This window comes from Dermacentor variabilis, chromosome 10 (assembly GCF_050947875.1).
Source record: "Dermacentor variabilis isolate Ectoservices chromosome 10, ASM5094787v1, whole genome shotgun sequence".
Classification (NCBI taxonomy): Eukaryota; Metazoa; Arthropoda; class Arachnida; order Ixodida; family Ixodidae; genus Dermacentor; species Dermacentor variabilis.
The window spans coordinates 99,652,013-99,672,015 of record NC_134577.1 but is presented as its reverse complement, the minus strand read 5'-3'; the positions used below and the strand labels follow the sequence as shown (position 1 = coordinate 99,672,015).

General features: G+C 45.2%; 1 protein-coding gene across 1 annotated transcript in view; it reads right to left on the bottom strand.

The window, feature by feature from the left end:
* The window catches only part of Dab (DAB adaptor protein), a 141,982-nt gene extending 140,636 nt beyond the window's left edge, over positions 1 to 1,346 (bottom strand). Inside the window, exon 1 of the mRNA XM_075673249.1 lies at positions 1,164 to 1,346. Within this exon, the coding sequence (XP_075529364.1) occupies positions 1,164 to 1,215 (52 nt within the window). The 5' untranslated portion in view covers positions 1,216 to 1,346. The remainder of the gene's footprint in view (positions 1 to 1,163) is intronic.
* Positions 1,347 to 20,003: the final 18,657 nt, after the last annotated feature.

Below are 20,003 nucleotides of genomic sequence, written 5' to 3'. Positions count from 1 at the left end.
CAATGCTTCGCCTTTCGGGCGAATTAGCGACTTTTCACATTTACACTTTTAACTCGACGCACAGCAATTCATTTTCCACTTGTGTGCATTCAGTGAAATAAAGTGTGATATGGACAAAGACGTACGTTCAGCAACATGCCAAACAATTGGAGCTCATTTTATTGACTTGCAATTAATTCTTTTCCATAGGAATTCAGTGACGTTCACTTGTTCAACACATTACTTGCTGTATGCAGCACTTTACTGACGGCTATTCTTAAATATCACCAAAGTATATTCGTAAAAACATCCGGTGTGGGTACTTGTGTGTGCGTGTGTGTGTTATTGAGCCTTAATGAAACCCAGAAGGTCAAAAATTAGTCCAGAGTCCCCTACTACGGCGTGTCTCCGAATCAGATTGTTGTTTTGGCACGTAAAATCCAAGAATTTAACTGAACGTTTTCGAGCTATTATTTGTCAAGTTATAACTGTGCCAACTTGTCCAGAAACACCCTTTCACGTAGTCATTCTAGAAATATTTTTGGAAGGATTCTTATTCATTCATTCATTTTTGTATAAAAACGCACACAACAGAATACGCAGTCGAGTTTGCTTTTCTTGCAGACCAGGGCGTCCAAACGGGCGTCGGGGCGCTCAGACACAGAAACATTCATATTGTCTAGGTTTGATGCGCCAGTCGAATAAAGAAACACGTGACAAACCGGCGTTGCTCGGTAGCGCTTTAATTGATCGACGGACAACCGTTGCGGTTCATTCGTTAAAGCTTCTCCGATCGGTGCCCAGCTGTGGCGTGCAGAGTCGAAAGATTCTATCGCCGCGCAGTCGTGGTAAAAACCCGCAGTTGTCTTCGCGCAGCACTCGGACAATCCCGCGAAACCTGATGCGCGCGCGCGGTGATCGCGGTGTCATGCGATGCGTTGTGGAGAGACTCGCGTGTACGCATCCGTTATGTATGCTACGTCAGAGATCCGTACGACGCAATTCTACGGTCGGCTGCAACGTTTAGTAAACGAACAAAACCTTCGCCGCAGTCTGCAAAGTCATCTGCAGCGGCCGTCGTAGCACCACGTGAATCGGGCGCAGGAAACTGAAAGCGCAGCCCGCGAGCGTGCGAGCGCATATGAATGGATATCGAAACCCGCAATCGCACATGCGGTGCTCACCCCATAGGCGTTCCGCTCCTCGGTTCGACCAAGTATCCAAGACAACGGCCATGGTGATGCCAGTGGTCTCTGCAGATGGCTGGCTGGCTTATGTGCTGGGGGGCGTCGTCTTTCAAAAGTGGAGCCGCGGAACCACTACACGCAAGATCTGCGCTCACTTGCACCAGCGCGTGCGAACAGCGCGCGCATGAGAAACAACGCCCCCAGCGACGGCTGCGTCCCCGTGCGTACGAATCTAGAACCTGACTCCGCTCCGTTTTCTCAAAGCGCTACGAGGCGGCGCTCAACGTTGTGCGGTTCTAGAGTTACTCTATACGCTACCAAAAAACTTTGGTAACATATACAGTAACTCTATGCGGTTCTAGAGTTACTGTATATGCTACCTTTGGTAGCATATACAGTAAACTCTATGCGGTTCTTAGTGCGGTTCTTAGGGAGCAGCGTTGCGCATAGGTCCGGTTTATGATCCAGCTCTGCAGTGGAGCCACATCTCGCGCGCGCAGGAGGCAAATCTCGCGCGATGTTCCATTTGCTTTTTTGTCTGCTGGTCGCGAGCTACATGCGGCAACTGTACGCAACCGCTGAGCAAGATGAAACTTTTTAATGCAGGCCAAGCTCGAACGATTGGCGTAGCCGGAGAGGTGCCAACCCCCCGAAACTTTGAGTTTGTGTGTACATATACACGCACATATACAAACACACGCACGAATGTACTACATATAAAGAATACGACACCCCTCGATCCTCGATATAAAATCCTCACTGCGCCCGCGGCTCGAACAGCTCAAAAGTTCGCGTGCAAACGCGCATTACCTTGCAACAAAAAGCGATGCAATGTTTTTCAGCATGCATAACAAGTTTTCTCGCGGAGGCGGAAGGCAAGAAATGTTTAAAAGGGTGTTTAAAGAAAACTTCACACACGTGTGGTAGACAATTGTGTGAGCTCATTTTGGCTGCCAAAACGAGACGAATAATGAATGTCGCCAACAGACTATCGTGTCAGCAATTATGTCAGTGACCGTTGACTGTCAGAATTCATCATCTAAACGTCGTTCACAGCAGCTGTACGTTTTCAATATATGCGGTGCAGACACGTAAATTTAAACGCATTTCATATGTTCACATGTGCACATCACATGCGCAAAGCTTATTTTTACGATTCATACCACAAACTTAAAAGCTGCTTCGTAGCAGCAAATCTGAAAGTGGAAAAAGATTCAAGATGCACGAGCTTCCAGATCAAATTTATTTCGTACAAGAAAACGGATGAGCAATGGCTGGGGGCAGCATGATGAGTGCTGGTTCTTGGAGCCTTGGGGGGCAGAATTCAAAGCCACTGGAAAGGCAACAAGTTATTAAGAGAAACAACAGGTTATTTTTATTGGACTAATCACATATAAGATATGCCAAACTGGCAAAGTAATTATTCACACATTGCAGACTGTATAATATGACAGCACATATTTCTTTATCTCTTCACACTACTCAGGTTAATTTACTATAACACAGCGCTTATTAAACGTACAAAAATAATTTCACGTTCCTCACGTCGACTATATAAGGCTGATGGAACAAGCAACATATATATTGCGGGCAGTAAATGCTGAAGCTATCGCAGCTGTCTCACAAGTGGGAGTGCACGGTGTTTTCGCTTACTGCAAAACAATGAACACCAGTACATTAATGGACTTTACATGAAAAATCAGAACGCCGACAAAAAAATTTTAAAAAAAAGCGGAGCAGAGAAAAGCCATTGTGCAGCGGGCAAATTGCACCTGCTAGTATTCACTCTGTTCAGAACACACTTTTCTGGAACCGCATAGTCGGAACAATAGTACAAGCAACAAAGCGAATTGAGCGAGATGGTAAGTTAACATTCTTGGCGTATATATGTGCAGCGCGACACAGACGTGTCTTCCTTTCTTTGTGGCCGCGTCTGTGTGGCGCTGCACATATACACCAAAAAATGCACAAGTGAACAACCTCTCATCCCAGGCGCACGCATTTCAGCGTGTACAGGAGTGTTACTCGAGATGAATGCCGCTTTAGTGTAAACAAGGCGAACGCACCTCGCATATCCTGGTCCCTTTCGGAGCCGGCCGGTCTTGTCCGTCCGCACGACACCGCATAAAAAACTTTGCCTCTTTCCGTGCGATTTGCGCAGTTTGGTGCGCTGCAACCCGTCATACTGGAATACAAGTATCAAAATGATCTGCTTTGTAGCACTTCACCAAAGTTATTAACTTAATATATCCTCGCGAATACCGTACCTGCAACCCAGAGCCAATCGTTGCTACGCACGCTCACGGTTCGCTGATTGCAATTTTGATGGCACTGACAGAAACGATCGAGTCCGCGCCATTTCCGTAAAGTTGGCTTCGGAGCGCGCAGTTGATCATTTAACGTCATTTTGCACCACGTGATCGCGCTCGGCGAATAGCGGTGCGAGCGGCGGCGGAAAAGTTCCAAAAGTTATGGGCAACTCTGCTCCCTGCGGGAGCATATACAGGAACACTATGCGGTTCTGAGAGATTATTAACTATCTCGAAAACAACATCGGACGACAGCGAGAAGCACACAGGACACAAAGCCAGTTAATGCTGCCGACCAATGTTGTTTTTGCACTAGTTAATGGCGTCTCAAGTATGAACTATCTCAATTCGACATAATATAGTTCTCTGGAAACCCGCAAGGTAGAGAGAAGCAATTAATGAAGGAAAAATCAGACGTCCACCAGTTCGTGGGTGGATGTCTGATTTTCCCTTTAATAATCAACTATCTCAGTATCTATCAACTATCAAGTATCTCAATTGTATAAGCATCAACTAGTCCAACTGTCTGCTCTTCTGAGATGGTCGCAACGTTGCCATCTCAGAGGCCATTGTTCAAATGCACGAGCTAAACTATTTCATCACGCTCTTGCCGGCTTCCAGCAAGGAATACCTTTTTCTGCACATGATCTTCTTCTTTTTGTGTACGTGATTTCCAAATCTCAAAGGCTATGCTTCCACCCACTTCCACCGTACTGGCAGTGCAATTCCAATGCCTAGATTGTGCACTCTATTCTAGTACACTCAACCAGTGCCTCGGTTACACCCCTCCTGACGCAACCTTCTGTAACAACAACGAAAAAAAAAACTGAGAAAGCATCATGGCCGTTATGTTTCAGAACGAACAAAGCACACGTTTCCAGGAACATTGCCAATAACAAGACACCACAGTAGGTATAATTGTCGTACTGGGCACTAGGGCCAGAAGTGCAGACAGTATATATGACACGCAAGCAGGTTTGCTTTGCAATGCTAAACGCAATATCAGGCAATGTGCATTGTCGAGTAATGATTTAACGTTGTGTTGCCGTCCCAGTAGACTGCATAATGCCAATCTCATCGCGAAAGAAGTTGTGTGGTGAAGATGGCTGTATTTCGCAAGCATAGATAACTGCAAAAATCCTGGGTCATGAGCTGTTCGTTGGCAGCTGTGCAATGACCGGCGCGCTAAACCATAGGCTAGAATCGGTCCAATGTAGTGTAGGAACGGTGTTGGGGTGATCCAGCTACGATCGCGGTTACAAAGACGTTCCTAACGCTGACCAAAGTGAGAAGCAGAGCTGTAAGCAGCGCTTGTTGTGGCGGTGCCACGGTCTGCTACTTTGCGACTACTTCCTTCGCTCAAAAAAAGGAAAATTCGCAGTTCCACTGGAAAGGCGAAGCACCGATTGCGATAGAAAATTAGTAGATAGTTGTACGAAGTAAGAATAGTAGTTTTATCGACCATATATAAACTTGCACACATTTGCTTACTAATCACTAAATTAACAATGATAGATGCGTATAAGCGTGACTCAACGAGGACGTAGAAAGAAACAGACACACAGAGACAGCGCTTTTTTTGTGTGTTTGCTTCTTTCTATGTCCTTGTTCAGTAGCGCTTACGCATTCTATCATGGATTCAAAGCAACTAGCCCGTCAACTAAATTAACCAGCACGCTGTCACGCGCGCACATACGGAACCAAACCTCACGATGGCAGAAATCCGCCTGGAGGGTCCATTTAATTGTTATCGCAATAAAAGCATCGTCGTTAGCCCTGAACTTGACACAACTTGAACAAAGCGTAGGAGAGGCGGACGTGTTGGAGAAAATGTAGCGGAAGTCATGCGCTGTTTTTCAGCAAAAGAGCACTGGCAAAGTCACCTCGAAAAAATTTTTTTCTAGGTGGCTTTGGCACTGGGACTGGTAGCCGAAACGTCAATGGGCCCATAGCAACCGTGCTCCTGAAGCTCTTGATGCAGGTCTCGGCCTCTGAAAATAGATTTTTCGGCCCCCACATGTAAAAGCTGTGCACGACTACTTCACCAAGGACGAACTTGGATGCTCTCGGCAGAGCCCGAACAAGAAGGATGTTGTATCACTCAATCATCACGAAGGCCCAGGGAGAGAGCGTCTCAAAGCGGTTTATGACAATTTCTATTTGCGAGACGTTCCAGATGTTCAAAGCAGCTCATCCCGAAAGTCTCACCGCCTGATCAAAGCTTTAGAGCCTGCGCCCAAAATGGGTGCTGCTGGCACGTACCACAACAAGAGGTTTGCGTTTCCGTTTATTGCACTAATGCCAACCTTTGTGTATCCGCGCTTAAGAACATAACCAGCATGGAAATCTTATAGGAAGGCATGAAAGCATTGTGCCTTTGGGGATACCCGACCACAGCTAGATTGTATGTTAAGTGAATGCAAGCGCTGTCCATGGAGTGAAATTAAGCCTAACTTTGCAAGGAGGACAAGGACACATTTGCTGTTTTGGAAAGCGGTGACTTCATCAAGAAGATGTCGTCTCCAATCCTTTCTGTGGAAGAGCTCGGCAAATTGGTGACCAAATGGATTCCTCACGAATACATACGCCGCACTCAAGCCGCGACTATTCATGAGGCAAAGTGCGAGCAGCGCTGAAGAATTGTTCTGCATTTTGATTTTGCGGGAAACTGGACTGTCCTTCTCTCAAATGAAACACAATCGTGCCGTTGGCACAAGGAACAAATCTCCATTTTTACTTGTGTCACCACGACAAAGAAAGCAATGCACAGAGACGACATACATCACGATGCAGCGCACGCCTGCTACGCCTTAGTGTTACATAAAAAAAAGCACCCATTTACTGTTACCTAACATAAGTCAGCGATGGTGCAGTGAGCCATGTTAAGAATAGGTACAAATGTCGGCACATGAGGTGTTTACCAACTTGGTGGTAACATCAAGAATGTGACCCTGCTTCATGCGCCTGCTGCAGCATTTCGAGCAGCATCGTCTGCAGAAGTCAGTGCTGTGGAAGTCAGTGTCACGTGTGCCGGGAATTCGGTCATGGCATGTGTGGATCTGTGGCCGCGATCAGTCAAGCGGACATGCGGTGTCCATTGCGAGAACTGCCGCTAGCCAGCTGACGTTGATTAAACCCTTTTAAATAATAACTGCAAAGGACGTGCAATAAATTTGTTCGAGCACCACAAGTAGTGTCGAGCTTGTTCTTGCTTGCGCCCCAAAAAACAAAGCAGAAAACACGTTCTCTGTTCTTGCTACAATAAAACACCTGCGTTTTTTACCTTCCTTCATTTGTGGCAACCGTCGCCTTTTTTTTTTTTTTAAGGCAGTAAATGTTAACCAACCGGAATGAGTCAACATAGGCCACTTTGGCCCATTGTAGTTTTTGAATAAAACAAATGAGGAAACATTATTGCACCCATGTTTTGCTTGACATAAACGGTTCCATCCAAAACTTTTAGGAATACTTGAACCGGAGTTTTCTTTAATATCGAGATATTTTTGACAAATGTTATTTAAGAATATTTTTCTTGTGTTTCATGTCAGAAGGTAATATTTTGCATAAGTGTTGCAAAGAGAACGTTTTATGTTTGATGCTTTTTTTCTCGTTTCTGTGTGAAACAGAAAACGTACCAAGACGCATCAAAGTTTAAAAAGAAAATGTCTGATTTGGGTCATGTTTGGAACTTTTTTAAAATTTTTCATTTGTAGACAGCAGAAAAAAATGCATGGAACTAATTTACTGTGAAGCGTGTTAGAATGAGCAGAAAAGTTTTCGACACAACGCTTTTAGTTTGCATTTAATTTGGCCATGAAATAGGAAAATATTGCTGCATCACGTTCGTCCTGTCCAAATCCTCCCTTGACGCTCCTCACCGACACGAACCTAATTAAAGTAGACGTAGTTGGTGTTCCGTTGACGGCATTAATTGATACTGGAGCGTGCGATCTTGTACGCGTTCCAAAATAGAACGGAGGCGGTCCGGTCCACCGAGCCGCACACGATTGGTCAATTTGAACCGTGAACAACGCTATGACGTCAATTGTGACGTGAGCCGTGACGTACGGCTGTTGTCAATCATTCCGTGTCGTCTGCTATCGAACGAACTCAACGGAACGGATGCAGAGTCCGATTCTCCTCAGTTTCCTTCCTCCATGGTCCGATTCAATAGAACGGCTACCGGACGGCTTGGATTGGATTAAAACGTAAGCGCTTGGGACAGGTAGCATCTTTCGTGTCCGGTTTAATCCAATTCAGCACTCTCAACAGTTGGAGAAAATGGCGTTTGCTTTCTCTGCCATGCCTTTTCGTGTCGCCAGTGCGGCTGCTGCAGTCGCGCAGAGACGACGACTCGAGGTAGGTGATGCATTTGAAGAGTTGACGGAAGAAGAGTTCCGGCAGTATTTTCGTCTGTCCAAACGAACAGTGCGTAGCTTGTGCGACGAACTTGACCCTATCATTGGATGCCAGCGAGCCAGTGGCCTTTCCACAGAAAGGAAGGTGTTGTGCGCGCTGCGATTCTTCGGCACCGGAAGATTCCAGAGAAGCGTTGCTCGCGAGGAGCACATAGCCATGGCACAGTCGGCCGTGAGCAACACCATTCACGAGGTGACGGAGGCCATCATTTCCATGTCTGCCCGGAGAAAGTTGGTGGACTTTTCATTGACACCGGCTGCCAAGGATGAAGCAAAGGCGGCGTTTGCGCGACGCGGCGCCATTCCAGGCGTACTCGCGTGCGTCGACGGCACGTTGATCGCCGTTATGAAGCCAGAGGGATTCAGCCCGGCCGACACGGCGAGCTTCATGTCGAGACAGGGTTATTACGCCCTAAACGTCATGGTCGTAAGTACCGTTGGAATGTTTTACTTCAAACTGCAGTCGCCATTTTTACTCGCCCTTAGTAGCAATTGTTCAGTTCAATGCCCAAGCTGGCATAACTAGTAATGTAACGATTAAAAGGGGACATGCGGGGAACTGTGTACGAGCTCGTTGAAGTCTGACATGTCAGCGGTAATGATGAGTGCCATGTGTTTGTGTGCATAAGCCGTCTGCCGTTCCAAAATTGTGTTTTCTTTCTGGCGTGCATACAGAACGGAGTTATGCATTTTGGAGGTATTAAGGAAAATGGGCAGCAGTCGTAGCAGAAATTGATACACTATAGGTAATATACAATGGAAGCATTTTGAACACGGAAGTACTTACATGGGCTGGCGTTGGCGTGTATGGGTGTTCTTGTGCAATATCGTGCCTCAAGTATTCATTTAGCTATCAATTAGTGCAAACCATAGGCGTGCGCACAATTGCCCCCCCGCCAATTGCAAAACCCTGTGCACGCCTATGGCTGAAACAGTGTAGCCGCTTGTACTAGCGTACGTGTATGTATTGCTTTCTGCATAAAAATGGCAAAAATGGATTTCGAGCATATCTGCAGCGCTATTTTGTATTGCTCCCCTTTGCAGGTGTGCAACGCGGAACTTCGCATTCTTGTTGTGGACCCCCGGTTCCCTGGTTCGTGCCACGACTCTTGGGTATGGCAGCTAAATCCACTGCGTGCACGTCTAGCCGCACAACTGCAGCCTGGCGAGTATCTGCTTGGTAAGCATTCGTAACGCGTACCCCTAACTAGGGCAGAGCACTCAGCTGTCATTTTTCTGTAACAGGAGACTCAGGATATCCCCTCGAGCCATGGCTGCTTGTTCCAGTACCTGGTAGTCATGCTGGCACCACCGCTGAAGGCCACTACAACCGGGAGCACGCATCCATGCGCAATGTTGTGGAGAGATGTATCAGGGTGTTGAAAAGCAAGTTCCGCTGCTTGCAGCACTTTCGGACACTGCTATACAGCCCCGATAGAGCAGCGCGAATCATTTATGCATGCGTTGCTCTCCATAACATTGCCTTGGACGCGGGTGACTGGACATTGGACGAGTATGGTGGGGAAGTGCCACCAGCTGAGGAGCCAGGAGACATCCAGGTGCTGGCACCACACGACGTGTTCCTCAGAGGAAGGCAGCAGCGCAGCGCCGTTGTCAACCTTTTCTGAAGGACACAGGAATGGTGGGTTTTCATAGTACATAATCCATTTATACAAATTGCAGTTCCCCTAGGCTATCACAGGGATGTGTTTGTATAGTGTAAAATACATTTAAAAATTTGTATACACATCAAGTGCACCTCCATACCGATAGTCAATGTTCCAAATCCACACATCCGACAGATGATAATTTAAACACAAACAAAGTAAAGTTATACAAAGAATCCTTTAAAAAGAATGCCACAGACTCGGAAACAATTGTACCCTCTTCACTGTGCAAGACTGTGAATGATCGCAACTGCCGCATCCTGTGCATTCGGACGCTCGGTGTACATTGGTAGGAACGAGGCAATATGCTTGCCAGCCATCTCTTGTGCTAGGTCTATCAAAACTTCCGTGCAAGCATGAGTACGCAGACGAGGCAAGCAAGTAAAGCATAATGAATTCGGGTTCAAACACACGCAAAAATCAAACGCTGAGTGTTGTGACAACGTTACACTCGTCACATCATGTCCAAATGCGTAGATGTAAATTAACGTAAAAGTGCAAAAAAAATAATAGAAAGGTCAACTTTATCACCTGCTATGATGACAAGTACATCACGAACCTTGTGGTACAACATGCTACATGTAGCAAAGCATGTGAGAACATTGCAACATCAGCATCACACAATTCGTTTTCACCACGGCACATAAAACTTGCAGTTACATTTATGTGACCTTGCAAGAAAGTATGACTTTGACAGGTATGTCCGTTCCTTTCTCAGTGTTCTGAGTCACTGACTAGAGGCATTCATTTCTCGACAGTAATTGTAGTGCGATGCTAAACAACAGGTGAATCACAATTGTAAAAAGGTGAGTGCACTTGCCAGCTGTGATGAAACAAATTACATACAACATAAATAATTGGGTCTACAATCTCGCAGCACTCAGAATGTTTCACACATGAAACTTATTCTTGCAATGACTCACTTGGAATAAAGACTAGAGGAAACCAATCACCGGCGTGGTGCAATGATGATGGCCATTTTCATTTGTGAAACTATGCAACTTAAAAAGTGACTAATTTGGTGCTCTGAAAAAAGACCACATTTTAGTAGTTGCACCTTAGCCTCACTGTGCCGAAATGAAAATATCACAGTGCAAACACTATGTGGTAACTCTTCACAATAAGTTCAATAAGCTACAACACATAGTGAAGCAATATAAATATTGCAGTACAAAACCCATACACAGAAATCGAGAACTATTTGTAATGATTCCAGTATGAATGATTAGGTGCCTTCGAAATGTGTAAATAAAAAAAGCATGCTGGCGTTGCAGCTGGATAAGGATAAATAGACCGAGGCAAATGCTAGAGAACAAAAATGGGGGCATGCATTACGCTTTTCGTCCGAAAAATCCTCCTGTATTACTCATACAAGCCAACAAGGAAACTTAAACACTAAAACTCAAAATGGAGCAACAATTCATGCCTCAAATGAAAGTTAACTTCTAAAACTCAAACAGGAATAAATAAATAAAATAAACTGAACTCATAAAACGCAATAAATGAATAAAATGAAATTGAAAAGGTGAAAATAAACAATAAATTAATTTCTTCTTTCTTGCTGCAGGTGCGCAGCTATGTCTCGTGCCATGGAGCGCACCTGCTCCAGGATGCCCTCCTGAGCCGCTGCTGTCCTCCCTGCCACGACAGCGAGGCGGGTGGTGGATTCAATCCTCCGCAGCACCTGGAATGAATAATCGTGATGGAACTGTTTGCATGAGTTGCTTATTACTCACAACAGCTCATGGCTGGAAGCTGCTGTTGTCAAGAATCGCAACGTGCACAATGATTCCCTCTCTGTTGAAGAGCCACTGGCCTGGTGGCATCCTTTGGCAGGGTCAAGCGTCGTGTACAAGCTATGCCTTTTTCGTTTGGACAGACAAGGACCTGCTGGAACTACTCTTCCGTCATCTACTCAAATGCATCTCTCACCCCCCAAACAGCCCTTTTCAGGGCTAACCAACCTTTTGCCCGGCGGTTGATCGTTGGCAAGATACGATACCGAGCCCTCAATACGACGCATATTTCTTGTTTACATCCCAAGTTGGTTTGTTCTTCAGATTCATGATTCACTTATGATAACAGAGCATAAAGAATATTTTTGTTCTTCATGTAAAATGACACCAAAGGATCTACCACCCTGGAACATCTCGTCGCTTTGTTCGAGGCTGCGGCCGCACTGCGACAACATGGTCGTGAGGGTGTCCACTCGTCGCGGTTGCTGTCCACGTGGTGGCCGTGCAGCACGCTGCAACACTGAAAGCATGTAGCATTCTCTACAGTTTCACTGCATTTTATGGTATGCATAAAAGTGGCTATGGCCATGTTATGGCTTATTGGGCTAGTTCAATAAAATACGAGAGCTTGTTTTCTCTAACAGCTTGAGGATCAATAACTTACCAGGTGCAGCGGCCACCCTTTCTGTAGGTGACGCGCCGCACGGTGGATCCTCTGCCACTGTAAACACATAAAAAGTTTATGAACTGCACACACATTTGGCGATAATTAAAACACTCATTCCTCTGATGCTTACGTGTTGCTGTGCTCCTCACGCCCGCAGCCTCGTCCGTAGCTTCGATGACGACTCCCATGGTGGCAGTGGGAATGTCAGCCTGCGTCTTTTCACTACGTGGCTATTTGTTACACTGCCTAGGTTAAATGTTTTCTTACTACACATTTGCGGAAATATTCTGCAATTACTGAGTGCTTAATGATCCCATGTATTACCATCCTCTTGCACTTTCCTGAAGGCATTTTATTTCTGTGAAGATCACTTAATGCCCCTTTTCCCGAAAACGCAGCCAACTGAGATTCTAGTTGATTAACCTACCTGCTTTTCCGTTCTCTCCTACGCTATTTTCCTGTTCACCAACAGTGTCGCGTTCTGCTAAAGGTACCACTTTAAGAGCAAACTCCAAGTCGGCACCATTCAGGAACCCATGATATTATGGCGCCAGTGTGCTTACCTCTTGGTAGGGGAGTGCGGTGACGCCACGCAAGCGGATCGTCCCCGTCAGCTGCAGTACTTGGCCACGGAAGCCGCGGAAGCGGAAGCTCCAGTGCTTCTAAAAATACACGCCAATGTCGAAGGACAAATCGCCCAGACCATTTGACGGTCACTCGCCTTTGCTCTTGGGCGATTGCGGTAGTGTCGCCGCGGGCCTCGAACACCTGTTTTCGCCACCACTCCTGCCACTGTTCCACCGTTTTTATGACAGGCCTTTCCTTGATCAGCGCATTGGCCAGCTGCTGCCACGGCCGTCACCGGTTGCCAACAGTGAAGGCCGGCCTCAGCTTGCTGGTTCTTAAAGCCAGCTGGGGATGCTGCTCCATAAAAGCGAGCACAGTCTCCTGCTGGCCCTCGGAAACATGCGGTTCCTTGACGGGTGCGCAAGGTGTCACGTTTTGCACCATGACTCTCCTATAGAATGAAGAACTTTGACTCTCGACACGCAACTGCTCGACTGAACCAACTGCTTCAAAAGTTGCGCAGTTTGCTTCAAACGGGGTAGTGGCTAGCGCCACCACTAAAAGTTTTGCAAAACTGCGACACCACCTAGTGCCATTTCAAGACATTAACACCAATAATTTGCTTCACTCGTTCCGCTTTCCAAATTGAATCTGAAAAGCAACACCAACACATTTTGCTACTCAGTCATAATAGTCAAATGTTTCTCAAAATGTTAGAAACGCTTCTCAGTATATTATACGGTCCCCAAGCAGACGTCAAAAGTGTGACGCAGGCTTCCACTTCGCTCATTGGCTGTTTGCTTCCTCTCATTCTCTCGAACATTGCGGACTGCCTGTTTTGTGATGTAAGGAATAGACCCCCTCCGTTTGATTTTGGAACGCGTACAAGATCGCGCCACAAGTGTCCATAATGAGTGCTAACCTATGTCGCCGCCTCAAAGTTCTTGCGCCTGTTATCACTCGAGCCGTATGTGTTGCCAATGGCGCCACTGTTGCCGTCAGGGGTATGTGAACTGCTCGCATAGGAATTGCTGGCCGCCAAGTTCCAGTCCTGTTCACCGTGCCGACCAGTTGCCCTCGTGACCTAATCATCGGGCTCGACTTTCTGACGACGCATTTTGCCCTCATTGACTGTGCCACCAGTATGCTGTGCCTCGAGCTTCCTGTTCTTTCAGACGTTCGCCCCGAACAGCCTCTGCACTACAGTGTTTGTTCGCTTACCTCCAAAAGCCCTAACCTTCGTCGAATTGGCCTCAATGGCAACCGTGCCTGATGGCGACTATGTCGTAGTACCTATTCGTGACGTCCTCCTGGTGCTCGACATCTCTGTGCCACACTCCGTCGTAACCCTTGCCGCTAATTGGATGTGTCTCCCCATTATCAATATTGGCTTGACGAAGCAAGGGTTACCTGAATGCATAGCGGTGGCCACGCTTCGGTCAGTGACGGGCGACCACGTCACTGCTTTTGCAGCCGACGCGTTTCCGGATCCTCCTGATTACCCAAAGGATGCCTTGAACCTCGACGGCCCATTACGTCCCATGGTCGCTCCGGACCTCGCACCTATATTGCCATTTGCTTTCCTACCGCGACATATTTGACACTCACTATCGACCACTTGTTAAGCATCGGATAAACACTTGTGATGCTGTTCCGATTCACCGCCGAACTTATCGAGTGTCCACGGCAAAGCGGCAAGTTACTCAGCAGGAAGTAAACAAGATCTTCGCCAGAGGCATTGTTCAGCCCTCGTCGAGTCCTTGGGCATCGCCGATTGCGCTCGTCAAAAAGAAAGATGGCATGTGGCGTTTCTGCGTTGATTATCGCCACCTCAATTGAATTACTAAAGAGGACGTTTACCCTTTACCACGAATCGACGATGCTCTTGATTGTCTTTACGGTGCCAAATACTTTTCGTCCATCAACCTTTTATCTCATTATTGGCAGATTTCCATCGATGAGCAAGATCAAGAAAAGACCGCTTTTGTCACTCCAGATGGCCTCTACCAATTCAGGGTTATGCAGTTCGGTTTATGCAATGCCCCCGTCACGTTCAAATGGATGATCGACTCTGCTTCAAGGTTTCAAATGGGCAAGTTGCCTTTGTTACCTCGACAACATCCTTGTGTTTTCTCCTACATTTGAGATGCACCTTGAGCGCATCGAAGCTATCCTTGACGTTTTCCGCAAGGCTGGGCTCCAATTAAACTCATCGAAGTGACACTTCGGGCGCCGACAGATTACAGTGCTAGGCCATCTAGTCGATGCTTCCGGAGTACAACCCGACCTGGAGAAGGTTCGAGCAGTAACTGCTTTTCCTGTACCTCAGTCTGTCAAAGACGTCCAGAGTTTCGTGGGGCTATGCTCTTATATCCGACGGTTCGTGAAAGATTTCGTGGCAATCGCTCGACCACTCACTGAACTTCTGAAGAAAGATGTGCCTTTTACATGGGGTTCCCCGCAAGACTGCTGCATTTTCACGCCTTATCACGATTCTCACCAATCCACCAGTCTTGGTCTACTTTGACTCATCCGCACCTACAGAGGTCCGAACTGATGCCAGTGGTTATGGGATCAGTGCCGTCTTATCACAATGCCAACACGGACACGACCGCGTTATAGCCTACGCTAGCCGGCTCCTGACCCCTGCAGAGTGCAACTATTCAGTTACCGAGTGCGAATGTCTTGCTCTCGTCTGGGCTGTTTCAAAGTTGCACCCATATTTATATGGCAAGCCCTTCTCAGTAATCACAGACCATTATGCACTCTGTTGGCTTTCGTCCGCGTTATACCATCTGCAAACAAATGGTCTACATTGCGTCAGGTCGGCCTGTCAGGAAAACTGCTGTCTCGTTACACAGACCCATACCGAGTGCTTCATGCCGTGACTCCTGTCACCTACGAGATCGCCCCTGACACCCCATCTGCTTTCCAGTCCAGTGATATCGTGCGCATTACACGACTGAAGCAGTATCACCCTCCCAGTGATGACATTTAGACGCTCCAGGATGTCGCTTCTGCTGCTGGGGAATTATGCTACACGCTTGTGGTATTGGATTGTTTGAACGAGGCGAGTGGGCGCCGTCACTCGAGAAAAGAGGAGGAAGAACGAACTGGGCTCACGCTGTGAATCTAACCGGTCAGCTGTTGTAAATAGAACCTGTAAATAGTTGCTCGTCTTACTGACTTGTCCTTCGCATAACAATATTTTGGTAAGCAATAGAAGGATGCTCACACTGCCACCTTCAAGTACTTTTTTGGCTAGCTGAGAACACTTATTGAGAATAAAATTTGCAGTTCCATGCAGTCAAGACAAGACAAACCAGACAAGACAAAAAATATCAAGCGGACATGCATGTTTGATCTCCCGTGGAATTGCCTCCATGTCTTTCTCGTTACACATTCCGTTCGCGAGAAAATCTGACTTTCCTGTGTAAGTTTGAAAGTTGTGTTTAGCACCTATTTATTTATTTAAATGCTCTCAATTCCATTGTGGCATTACAAAGAGGAGTGGTGTTACATGTTCAGAATGGCAGTCTTGAATGACGCATGCTCAGGGTTGCTGGCGATGGAGGCAGAGAGGTGATTCCATTCTGATGATGTCTTTGGCACGTAGGAATGGAAGTACATGTTGGGTCTGACAGAACGGCACTTGAACTTTGAAGTTATGGTTGACGCAGGATGAAAAATAACAAGGTGGCGAGAACAATGTGCATTTCCGTTCAGGATTCGTAAAGATTTTATGAAAGAGACATAGGCGGGCCTGCTTCCTTTTGACAGAGAGGTTAGGAAGGTCTAGAGAAATCTTTATTAAAGTAATACTGGCGGTGCGAGAATAATTAGCAACAATGAACCAAGCTGAACGATTTTGGATGGCTTCTAGTGTGTTTACAAGTGTAGAGGAGTGAGGATTCCAGATTGAAGAAGCGTACTTGAGTTTTGACCCGTCTAAAGTTTTAAAAGAAGTTTTAAGGAAATAGGAGCCAAAGCAAAGTTACGTTGCAAAAATAAGAGTGCGATTTGCATTGTTAATGATGTAGTTAATGTCAGTATCCGTGATAAATTGTTATCTATGCGGACACCTAGGTATCGAAGTATTGACATGTAACAACTGAAAATTAGTAATGGAATAAACAGGGATGGTACAGTCAGCAGTTCTTTGGGAAATCCTCATTATTCTGCATTTTTAACATTCAATTTCATGAACCCGAGTGAACACCAAGAACTAATGCTGTCAAGATCAGATTGAAGTTGAGAAGAATCATAAGAGTTGGATATTACGCAGTGGAAGACACGATCATTCGCAAAAGCCTGATTGTTTATGTAATGCAGGTGGGAAGGTCGTTAATGTAAATTAGAAACAGTACAGGTCCGAGGATGGAGCCTTGTGGTACACCAGATGTGACGGAACAATTGCGCGAGTTATGGCCGTTAGCAGTTACATGCTGGGTTTTGTTAGATAAGAAGCATTTAATCCACTGCAATAAATTCAAGTCAATATTTAGCAGACTTAGTTTTTGCAAAAGCAAACAGTGAGTGTGATTGTCATTATGTGATTGATTGTGATTGTCAGCCAGCAACAGAGACACTCAACTATATGGCGCGGGTCTTTGTTGTCTTCTCCAAAGTGCCATGGAAAAGCACAGGAGTGTGTCTGCTTCACTAAAACTGTTACAGAAGGTTCGTAGGCTTTGTTCTGACGTGCGTTGGCAGCGCACACTTTCAGTGGCTTGTAGCAATGCAAGCTCAAAGCAAGCGCCTATCTGCTCCGGTGAGCTGACTGGAGGCGCAAAGAGAGATGGCATACCAACAAGGTTGAATTTCTGCTAACCTCACTTGAATCTTTTCTGCTTGCGACCAATCCAAGTTTCCTAGCTCTCCCTGAGATGTGGCTAAACAACAATGTGAAAGATTTTGAAATAGCTATACCAAACAACTCAGTCATACGCAAAGATAGGCCAACACGTGGTGGTGGGGCGGCTATACTGATAAAAAACAAGATCCCTTTCACCATGCTTCCTAATGTCGAGGGTGTTGAAGCGATTTCTTGCCGATTACTTTACCCTTTCCAACCCATCATTGTTGGATGTGTCTATCGTAGCCCATCATCAAATATCCTTTAACATCCTTACACATGTACGTGCTTCGCCATCTACAAGGGACAAGCTTAACATTACTAGGTGACTTCAATCTACCTGATATCGACTGGTGCGCTATGATGTAACGCTCAAAATTGCCTGACATAATTTTCAATATAATATTGTCTTTTAACCTCACTCAAATAATAAATCAACCTACTGGCGTACAAGGTTCTAGCTCTGCTTTACTAGATTTAGTATATTTAAGTGACCACTTCGATGTAAGTTTAACAAAAACTCTTCTTCTTGACGGATTGACAGCCCACAAAATATCACTCTACAGTATCCCATCAGAGTACAAAACTACTACCCATAAAACCACATCTACCTATTTAAATTTCAACTCCGCTTATGACACTAGCATATTGGATCACCTAAGTTTTGAAATTTCCTCCATTAAGGACCTAGCAGATGACATAAACGCGGACACTGAAACACTGTGGCAGCAATTCAAAGTAATTACATCTTTTTGCATCCGTAACTTCGTGCCGATAAAAACAAGGAAAACAAACAAACAGAACCTGTGAATTAATCGGGATATAATTCACATGAAACGAAAAGTAAAATGCCTCAGAAAATTGCATAAAAAACATCCAAACCAGGTTACCAGTACCACTCGCAACAAAACCATCAAAATCTTAAAATCTAAAATGAAGAAGGCCAAGGATACTTTAAATATTTCATTACCAACTTTATGAGAAGTTCCCCTCATAAGTTTTGGAGCTACCTAAACCCAAAAAATAATTGCACCAGCACACTAACACCGAAAGAAAGTAAAGACAGAGCAAACTCATTAAACTCCTGTTTTAAATCAGTCTGCACTACCGATAACCAAAGCACAGCAGATATTTCGACAACCTGCAGCAGTATAATTGAGCCAATCACAGTAGATGAGGCAGGAATACTTACCCTACTACTAAACTTGGATCCAAAAAGAAAGGAACTGGACCTGACAATATTTCAGATCATTTCTTAACGTGATACGCAGAATGGGTAGCTAAATGCTTGTGTCTCATGTTCAATAAATCTTTATTAACCTGCTCCCTTTCTACTGACTGGAAAAAAGCTTAAGATAATTCCTGTGTATAAATCGGGTAACAAAGCTGATGCCTGTAACTATCGACCCATCTCATACGCTAGCATGATGTGTAAAATTCTTGAACATATCATCCTCAAAACACATTACTCTGTACCTTGAGCAAAAACATGTTTTATCACCTTTTCAACACGGATTGCGCCGAGGGCTATCTACAGTCACCCAACTAATAGAATTTATCCATTACCTACCTTCAAGTATTGATCACCAAAAGCAAATAGATCTAATCCTACTTTACTTCTATGAAGCATTCGATAGAATATCCCATCGAAAAATGATTATGAAGCTTAAGTTGGCAATAGGCGATGGACCAATTACAAAATGGGTTAAAAACTATCTCTCTAACTCAGTTTGTCGAAGTGAATCACGAGTATTCAGGAATTACCACGGTTACCTCCGGTGTTCCGCAAGGTAGTGTCCTTGCCCCAATCTTATTTCTAATATTCATTAATGATCTGCCTGGTATTGTGAGTACTAACATAAGGCTATTTGCTGATGATTGCATAATTTATAAAGAAATCAACTCACCCGAGGATCACAATATACTGAATCATGCGCTAAAATTAATAACAGGCTGGTGTTGCAACTGGCAAATGAGTCTTAATGTAAGCAAATCAGCCGTCACGCATATTACTAGAAATCACAACATCTCGATATACCCTTACACAGTTGGCAGCACTCCAATGACAACAGTTAAAGAATATAAATATCTTGGCCTAATAATATCAGACAATCTCAGGTGGGACTCTCATGTTAAACCTGTAACATCTAAAGCTTTAAAAAGACTTTTCTTCCTCCAAAGGTGCCTCCATCAAAGTACACCAGAAATTAAACTACTTGCCTATACCACATTCATTAGATCTATCCTAGAATATGCAAATTTGTCCAGGTTTCCACATACTAATAAAATAATAACAATGCTAGAGAGAGTGCAGAGAAAGGCAATCAGATTTATTTACAATGAGTACAACCTAACTGCCTCTCCATCCCAACTAATTAACAGAGCCGGATTATTCACTTTACAAAATCGTGCCGAACATGCTCGTCTGAAAGTAATCTACCAACTACTACACAGTAAATTATTTACAGATAGCTCCCGCTACTTGACTAAATCTGAAACTAGGCAAACACGTCATAATCACCTCCGATCATTACAAGAATACTGTTTTAGCACCGGCTGTTCTAGATTTTCATTCTTTCCACTCACAAGCTAAAAATGGAACCACTTACTTTCACATA